Source organism: Gymnodraco acuticeps, unplaced genomic scaffold (genome assembly GCF_902827175.1).
Source record: "Gymnodraco acuticeps unplaced genomic scaffold, fGymAcu1.1, whole genome shotgun sequence".
NCBI lineage: Eukaryota > Metazoa > Chordata > Actinopteri > Perciformes > Bathydraconidae > Gymnodraco > Gymnodraco acuticeps.
The window spans coordinates 2,209,930-2,219,851 of NW_022990346.1; the positions used below are offsets into that span (position 1 = coordinate 2,209,930).

The following is a 9,922-nucleotide window of genomic DNA, read 5'->3' on the forward strand; positions in this document are numbered from 1 at the left end:
ACAGGCGCGGTTCAAAGGTCTTTTTGAACACTCAGGAACACACACAAGTGTTTTGTTAAGGTTTGTAAAACTTAAAATATTTCCCCTGAATGTAGTTGAGAAGCTTAAAAGTAGGTAAAGTAAACTCATGTATGACCAATGGCCACATCCCACTTGTACTGTCGGCCTCTTTCCCCTTATTACACCAGCTTTAATTATGATATTAGCTGGACAATGCATTGTTTACTTAAGTTGCTGTTAGGACATTTAACCAACAGCCAGACAGAAATAAATAAAAAAATGGGAACACTGTTTGCTGACTCAGGGCTTTCAAGACTGAAGTCCAAGATTTGAACGGTGTGTGTCACTTTGTATGTACAAGAAACATGTCCCTCACACATTTACTTTTGTGAAATGTTTACATGGGCCTGGATAGTTTAAAAAAAACTCACAGTCCATGTCCTTTCCAATTTTTTTTTCTGCCAAAGAATCGAGCGTCACTCTTGTCCATCTCCTTTTACTTCTTTGTGATAGGTAGTGAGTGACAGAAAACATCTGGAGTCAACATATTGGGTAAGTTCAGTGACAGTATTTGCCCTTACAGCGCAAGGTCTGTCACAAGTACAACTGAAAATAGAGCCCAACTTTCTATGGGATTACACCAGCCACAATGGCAAATTAAGCTAGGGCTATAAAGCCATTCGGCCCTTTTATAATTACAGTAACTCAATAATCTACATTATGTTTAGGCCTTGGTTTAATATGTTTTCTCTAGCTATGCCCTTTGCCCTCTTTCAGACATTCTGAGTCCTGATATTTGACTCTTTTTTTTGCTTCGGCTAAGAGCAACCCCTGTTAAACCTATTGTCCTGAAATTCTTATATTTTCGGTTTGCAACTTCTCCTTCTATAACCTATGTGTTTTGCTCTTTACAGTTAGTTTTAATCTCAAGACATAAAGTATCCCATTTTCAACAATAGTTAAATTGTGCATTGTATTACATCCCTATTACCAGGTTATTTAACAGGTCGAAAAAAAGCTTATCTCTATGTTGTTTCGTTTGCAAATAAAATATATATATATATTATAAAAGAAGTTAAGAGTCTTAAAATGTAAATGTAAAAACTAAAGTCATTAATGCAAAGGACTCCAAGATTACCAATAATAAATAATCAATGGTCATTATAAACAGCAGAATAGAGCGTACAGTTGTCTCAGTTAACAGAGATACTCACACAAGCAATCCAGAGATTGTGGGAAAAAAACAACAACAACAGAATAATGTCAGCTCTGATTAAGTAGAGACTATATTTTAAGAAGTCTCAGATAAGGGCGTCTTGTTGGATCCCAACAGAGCATGCTCCTCCTCCCGCCCACCACAGCACTGAGAAATGTCACTAGGTAATAATTGCCATGGGGATGGCAGAGCCTGGCGAAGCTGGGGGCGGTTTGACTGAGGTCCATCGTTGAGGTGTGAGGCCTGTCGTGCACTAGCATCTTCCAACAGGAATACAGCATTAAACTGAGTTTTTTTTAAATTAATCTATCTGTTCTATCTAGCTATCTATATATCTATATATCTATATATCTATCTGTCTGTCTGTCTGTCTGTCTGTCTGTCTGTCTGTCTGTCTGTCTGTCTGTCTGTCTGTCTGTCTGTCTGTCTGTCTGTCTGTCTGTCTGTCTGTCTGTCTGTCTGTCTGTCTGTCTGTCTGTCTGTCTGTCTGTCTGTCTGTCTGTCTGTCTTGTCTGTCTGTCTGTCTGTCTGTCTGTCTGTCTGTCTGTCTATCGATCTATCGTTCTATTGTTCTATCTCTGTCTATTATTCTATCTATCTACTGTATCCATCTTTTCTCTCTGATTAAGGTCATACTCCTGGCTTTGGCCTTTTGAAGTTTAAATGTTACCTTAAGGTCAAAGTGTTTGAAAGTGTCGTATCCTCCCACCACCCTCTTTGCAATGGAATATCAAAGCAAAGCAGAGAGATCAAGCCACACACACTGAGATGTTGAGCAAATTAAGCCATCTGTATTTGCAATCCCTTCAATTAATGTGTGGCAGTAGCAGCCCCATAACTTTGTTAAAATTATGAAAATGCAACCAAAATGTTTAACAAACATAGAAACTCTTTATTACAACAGCATCTCTCACTCACGTTTTAGCCATGTCTTCTTCTAAAACACAATCATATCATTGTAGTATAGTGGACTTAATTATTTTCTTTTTATCACAGCATAAAAAACAATCTCTGAAAAAGTGAAAACCCTAACATAAACATTGAACATCATTCACAGTTTGGGATATTTAGACGTGATGAAAAGAGGATATCAAGCTGAACAAGCTTTTGATTTTGGATTGGTATTGTAACTCAAAATAAGATCTAAAAAACCCTGTATCCACATTACATAAGAAAGTCATTTCACTCAACATTTCCTCATATAGTTTATCATATCTATCCTAACAGTTTGCTAAAAAATACCATTTCATCGCATCCTAAAAAGTATGAGCCTCATTTCCAATGAAGGAGCACATAACACCTGCTTTAACATCCTTGCAACATTATAACAAAGTGTTCAAGAGTCATACTTGACATGGAACAGCGCAAGACTTTAAAATAATGTTGAGTTTTCCTGCATTTGAGGTACTGTAAATGCCCCGATCAGCAAACAAAATCTATATGTATTTCTCCTTCTGGGATAAAACATTTTTACACAGATGAAAAACTAACAAATAAAGATCAAAGTCTGCATACGTGTAAAAGTAAATTAGCCTCCTTGTAACGAAATCCATAACAAATACTAACACTCACTAATTAAAGTAAACATGGGCATGCTCAGTTAAACACACAACCCAAACGTATACATGTTTATTAAACAGAGCATACAATTTAGTAGCCTACATTTAACAAATGTAAGAAATAGAATCAAATTTGAGCGTAATGCAGTGCATCGAGAGAATACTGATTTTTAGGAGCTAAATCAAAATCAACTGGAAATACATCACATGGCATAAAGCTACGTGACACTCAAGATGAGTTATGGAGTCAACCTGCATCCTAAACTAAGTTGAAATAAATCGTCTTTTTAGTATATTAAAAAAAATATGTGTTCGGTCAAGCACCTAAGAAAGGAGAACAAAATTGATGGTGATCTGTAAACAACTTGTAATTCCATGAGGCCACAATATGGACGCTCCCATATAATCAGATTGGCATAAGGGTTAAGAGAGGCATTATCATTGATGAACGCACAGCTACCAATCACAAGGGAAAACCGTGCCTTCCCTTCAATTAATCCCCAGAATACTTTTAAATGTGTGCATTTTATTGCTAGCTTCTTCGACATTACTTACTCAACAGTAATCAACCTACCAAAGACTCAAAAATGATTGATTTGGCAGGTACAAATACAGAATCAGTTTGTGTGGAGCCGTTAATCTTATTTCCTGAATACTAAAGGCAATTCGTCGAACAGCAGAGCTTCACCGCACAAAAGCAAATTAGTTGATTGAGTGTAAGCCAATGAATTTCAGTAGGTGTTCCCTAACTTCAAATCAAATAGGGCCATTCTGAAAACATTTAACTCTGAAGACAATTTAGATACTTTCATAAAACAAAACATATAATTATTGTCAAAAAAGGCTTTCACAAATTAGTATTCATGAAAGTAATTTACTGTACAGAGCTTAGTTTGTGTGGAAGGCTATTTTTGTCATTTCCCTGTTCACAAACAACAGTTTGAAATGCTTCTCAAACAACTTCATTTTATTGTGACCGTTTAAAAATGTGATGAGGCTAAGTGTTTCAAAGATACAATTTAAAGTCATTTAAGTGAACTGAGTTACCTGTTTGACAGCTTGCAGTAGAGTCTCTTACTTTTTCACTCAAATATAACTCCTGAAAAAGTTCATATCTGAATGATCAACAAGACATTACAAACTCAATTGTCTGTATATATGTGGTTGTTTATCGCCTGTTCAGTCTCTATAAACTCTGAAGTCTCCTCTGCAATTTGTCCCGGGATACGGAAATCTATGGGTATGGGCCGTGCTGGCTCCGGGGGCTGGGCCTCAGCCGCGGGGCAGCAGGCCTCCCCTTTGGGGCTGGAGGTGCTGTGAGAGTTTTGTGGATCCAAGTTGCAGCCGGTGCCCTGAAGAAATTGAAGGAAATTCTCCTCTATGGATCCTTCCCTGCTGGGCAGTCTGTCCTCTATGTCTGCCCCTGCTCGACGGAACAGACAAGGCAGATGCTTTCCCAGCTCTTCCCTGATCTGTCTGTTGAGACAGCCATAGAAGAAGGGATTGGAGGTGAAGCAGAAGTAGCCAATCCAGGTGACCACCTCCTCCAGAGAGGCTAGTGTGGCTGGAGGGCTGGCAGCCACTGCTGAATACAGGTGGAAAGTAAAGTAGGGCAGCCAGCAACAAAGGAATTGCCCACCCACTGCTGCCAACACTGCTGCAGCCTTTCCTCCCCCAAAGGGACGCTGCGGAGTGGCTCTGTCTGTCCCCGTGCCCGTCCCAGAGCTGGTAACCATTGTGGATCGGCTGCTGAGTGATTCTGACCGCTGGCGACGAGGCGTGTCCATCCAGGTGGGAAGAGGCCCGTGGTGCATGGCCGCTACCCGAGCCACTTTGAACATATTGCAGTACACAACAAGAATAACCACTAGTGGACACAGGAAATACACCAGAGTAAACAGGGCCATGAAGGCCAAGCGGTTCGACCCTCCCCCTGTCCAATGTAGTGAGCAGCGCCTGTGACCCTGAGCAGGAGGAGATGGAACTGCCCCACCTCCTCCTCCCCCAACCCCACTGCTCTCCAGCAGAGGAGTTCTCCCACCTTGCAGGAACCAGGCGAGCAGCGGCAGAGCAGACATGGCCAGGGCTTTGACCCAAATCCCCACCAGCACTGACGCCACTAAGCCAATAGTCATCTTCACTTCATAGCGCATGGGGTGTATGATGTAGTAATATCGCTCCACATTGATGACGGATATGGAGAGGATGGCAGCACTAACCAGGCACACACTGAGAAAGAGGTAGCTCCGGCACAGGGCCTCCCCAAAGAAGGCTCGGCTTGAGAGCATGCCAAGGGGCATCAGCACCAGGGCTGCAAGCAGGTCCACCACGCACAGGTGGAAGACGAAGGCAAACTTGTGGAGCTGCGGGGCCTTAGCAATGACCGCCATGACAGCCACGTTACCCACCACAGCCAGCAGATCCATGAGCAGCATGGCCAGCAGGGCTAGCGACTGGGACAGAGCCCAGCCCTCAGGCAGATAGGAGGCAGACATGTTGGATGTGAACTGTGGAGGTGCGTGGGAGGAGTTCCACGTCGGCTCCATTGAAGGGTGGGATGAGGCAGGCAGGCAGGAGCAGTTACAGGCCCATCACCCATCCTTCACAGCCAGGAAGTACGGCCAGAGAACAGCGGCTTGAAAATCAGGTCGAAAGCTGCCTTCTTGCCCAGAGTAGGATGCTGTGATCTTCAGGAGGTCGGGTCAGATTGTATGATTCCTTAATACGTTTTCATTTCTGCCCTCAGTGACAACCCCTCCTAAAAACAAGAGAGAGAGAAAATAACAGAAATGAGTGTGTGTTCACTGGAGTTTGCATATATTCCTATAATGAGCAACCCCTTATGCACTTCTGGGTTATATGAACTAATCTTTCCAATCAGTAGCTCGTGCTGAGTTTCACTTGTGCTGCAGCTACCATTAGGATTAATACACTCACATGATAAAATCCTCTTTAGCTTCTCAAATCTCTGTTAAGGCAATCTTACTGATAAGGTAATCCAAAGTCCGCCCTTAAACCAATTAACTCAATTAAGTAGCCTTTGCATTATTCAATGTAGGGACACTTGGTACCCTTTTAGAAAAAAACAGAAGGAGTTAAATTATTCAAACTATCATAAATCATCACACAAAATAGTTAAGCCACATAAGATTAATGTTTATAAATTTGCAGCAAAATCACATGCCTAAAACAATTGAGTGACTCTGATCCTCCAGGAAAAACAAATATAAAGTATTTTTGACAACCTTCTTTACCTTCCTGTTAATATTACTATAAAAAAGGTCAAAGATAAATCCAGTCGGCTCCTTTGCTGAAGGGCTGCATGTGATCAATACTTTTCAAGCACTCATCCTTACAAAGCACAAATGCATGCTAAATCCCAAATCCTAACAACAATGCCCTATTCCATCATACATATGACGGCTTTGAGAGCTGTTACCCAAGGTCTAAAATGATTGTGCATAGCTAAAAATACTTCACATATTAATGTCCCTTATGGTTAGAGATTCAATCATTCTGCTTGTGTACATGCACAATAGCATGTCTCACACTAAATGCCTGGCCACCATGTAGTTTTTCAATTCGAAAACTTGTGGGTATTCATAGGTTGCAGAGGCTGTCTGCATATTAACTATGCCTGGCTATTACAGACAACAAACCGACATTGGTTGCTGCTGCTGCTGTAAGTATGTTTCAGATCAAGGAAATCCAGTGGCTTACTGATATGAATGCTCTCTGTCACAGATGTAACAAAAGCCTGGGATGTTCTTCCTTTTTTCTGCTCTGATCACAGTACGAAAAAGGCAAAAAATGTAGCTCTGAACCCGTTCATCACCTATTAACGATTGCCCTCAGTGAGCAAAATGTCTAAATCACACATAGGGGTACTCCCAATTCAGTTGAACCCTCCTGCCTGGTTTAGTCATGTCTTACCGCCTACACATTTATATATTAATCATTAATGCATTACACCCACTGTATAAAGCAAGGCCCACATTCTATATATTTTCATATCACAAATTACATTTATCATTGCACTCAGAAATATAGGCTTATAGGCAGATAAGAAGAAGAGGGGGAGAGCAAGCAAGAAAATGTGAGAATCAGGGAGCGTGAGGGGAGGAAACAGAGAGAGAGCATCATGTACCTGAATCAGAGTATTTCCTGATGCATCTGTCTGCTGCTTTTGGTCTCTGAGGATGAAAACCTGGTGTAGTTCCCACTGCTGAGGTGCACAGTGGACATCAATCACTGCACCTTGTGAATGCTGTTGAGGCAGTTCCCTCCATAGCAGCCTGCTTCTCTTCCCATCCCTTGATCTGCCTCATGCATCCTCCTCCCTGGGTGCCTTGAGCTGTGGCAGCAGAGGTTTTTCTAAAACGATGCTGATGTAAATGCATGCAAAGACGCCAGCTCACTCTCTGCTTCCCCCCTCCACTCACACAGTGACTGCAGAGATGGAGCAGGAGGCAGCAATAAACAGGACCAGAGCTGCCGTTTCCACATGGTCCTAGTGTCCTCACTGCAATTTTAAAATGATTCAGAGATTCAGAACTAAATATGATGTTAGAGAAATGTCATGTTGTTGCTGTAGTTTTTGTTTCTGTATGTATTAGCATTGAAAGCTAAGTCTAACACATCTAAAAAAACTACTGATATATGAATATATGTGTTACATTTTATCTCTCAACTATGCCATTTCATTTTGACATTCATCATCCAGAGGCAAAATATGGATCCTACGTCGTTGTTTACATATCTCTTCTCACGTGAATGCTTTTTAGCCAATCATTCTTGGTGTGCATGTTGTTGGTTTTGTCAGCTTCATTAAGAAAAAACAGGGCATTTTAAAAATCATTTCAACAACTTATTTTGTACAAATGTGCGGCTATTTGTTCTTGTCGTTAAATCTTGCTTACAATAATTGTTCTAAACTAACGAGGATTTCGGTATGATAGTTCAAGTGGACATATTATGAAAAACTCAATGTAACAGGCTGTACATTTTTTTATTTCTGTTGTCAAGTTGGGCATTTTATGGCTCTCTTTTGGAGATAGCCTCAAGTAGCCATTCAAAGAGCTGTAGGGTTTGGCATTTCTGGTTCCCTGTTCAGCCCCTACAGTAAGTTGCCTCTTTGATTCAACAAGACATTTAAATGTGTCTCCCTTTCCTATGTCACGTTCAGGCTCATTAGAATAAACTGCCCCCGCCTTACTCTGAACGCCAACAGCTTGAGAACTGTCTTTGCATTTTTTCTGGCAAGCCTATCAGAGTAGAGTGAAATTCTTCTTAGGGAGGCTCAAAGAGACAGCCGCCCAAATGGAGCATTTCAAACGTTGGGCGGTGGATACAGTTATATTCAGACTGACAATTTAAGAAAAAACTTCTACAACTTTTTTTTAAAACAAATAACATGTTCTTGTAAAAACCCAAATTTCAATTATGAACTTCAAATGAGCATGATATATATCCCCTTTAACATTTACAATCTGTACAACGCTGGAAACCTTTTGAAACAAAGACCAAATTCTTGCTAGCTTTAGCTGTATAGTAAAACTAGTATGTCATAGTCAGACACACAATGCTGACTGTATCACTCGATTCCGCATGCAAAAATGCCTCCATGCCAACTGTAGGCCTATGTTACAAACCAAACCTTCACATCATCATACAGCATAAGCATACAGTACAATTGTTATGCCAGCAAGCTTACTCTATGTTAATGTTAGCAGGTTAGCGGGTTAGCATGCTGATGAGACGCCTATCACTCTACAGAGGATATTTGATGGGGGTAAAAATATGCAGGTTAAATATAATAAAACCAGGAATCTAGAAAGAAAAGTGTTCAACCAAGAAATGAATGATTATGTGTATTTGTATTCTTGTTTTATATATCGCAGAGGGTAAATGCATAACTGATGTTCACCAACTGACTTTACTCATAAATGTGCACAATGCTTGATAGCTAGCCCTCATATGTAATCCTGTATTTCCTGCTTCTCACCCAATGTATTTATTTGTGTCTGTCAGTAATGATTCAGGCAGTGATTTTGTGTATTTGAGTGCCGGGTTTAGTGACACAGGGAGGCATTGATTAGGCCTCTGCCTGCACAATCCCATCTTCTCAAACTGGGGCTCTTGTTGCCACGGTGATCTTTTTCATATACAGTCCATCTCATTGCTCTGTCAGCGGAGGACAATGAAATCTGGGCTATTATGGGTAAGGCTAGTCTTCTGAAGACGCAAGCATGGAGCTTCTAAGTCCAGGTGTTTTTCATTTGTATTTGTATGGTTAATGATAACACACATAACATTTGCATTTCATGGAAATCACATTTCGCCATTAAAAACATGGTTTAATTTGCACAATCTCTCAGGATTAATTTGATTAACGCAGTTCTCTAATGGAGTCATTATATAAACGCCACTGGATAACTGAGACTCTGGTCTAATGGTTTCAATAGTATACACTTTGTTGCTTTCCATCCACAAATCAGTGAACTTATTGCATCAGGATCATTGACTATGAACAATGGTGAAATGCACATGTTACTTATATTGCAAACTAGAGTATATAAAAACAGTGGTGTTTAAGTTTTATTCAAACACAACACTACACATTGGAGCAGAATTGATAATAGATGCATGTAACACAAAATGATCTTGTTCCATGGTAAGTAAAAGAGGAAAATCCTATTCAGCAGTCAGCCTGGGGAAATTACCATGGCGTTTTTCACTATGAATAGCTGAATGATTAATTGAACAAGAAATCTTTAGATTATTCTATAATTGTATTGGAATCATGATGTTGATTGCAACCATCATACTTATGACTTTGCTTCTCTTCACAATTTTTTCAGAATGTGTATAAATTGCTTTTTTGTCTCTATCATAGACTCTCAAATATCATCCATCCATACATCACAGAAATAGACAGAAATATCACATAACACTATTTAAAATGTCAAGCCTTTTGTAACCTATGAGCTCTTAGAAAACCTGACTGATTAGAAGCTTACGTCTCTTCCTCACACTGCTTCAAACATGCCTGGACAGCAGGACACATGAAACACGATTCAGTTGTGTGCAGAGATTTGATAGACAGCGATTACTATTGCTGTCATGGTGAAGATGTATCAAGATGTCT

General features: G+C 40.3%; 1 protein-coding gene across 1 annotated transcript; it reads right to left on the minus strand.

Annotated features, from left to right (window-relative positions):
- Positions 1-2,087: 2,087 nt before the first annotated feature.
- LOC117551131 (G-protein coupled receptor 61-like) lies at positions 2,088-7,207 on the minus strand. Its single transcript, XM_034223863.1, has 2 exons — positions 6,923-7,207; positions 2,088-5,533 (listed from the first exon to the last, which is right to left on the minus strand). Exon 2 carries the CDS (start codon positions 5,319-5,321, stop codon positions 3,918-3,920), a length of 1,404 nt encoding a protein of 467 aa, XP_034079754.1. The 5' UTR covers positions 5,322-5,533; positions 6,923-7,207; the 3' UTR covers positions 2,088-3,917.
- Positions 7,208-9,922: the final 2,715 nt, after the last annotated feature.

Excerpts from the sequence above, each read along its gene's own strand:
- LOC117551131 (XM_034223863.1), bottom strand. The coding sequence starts at position 5,321 with ATGGAGCCGACGTGGAACTCCTCCCACGCACCTCCACAGTTCACATCC.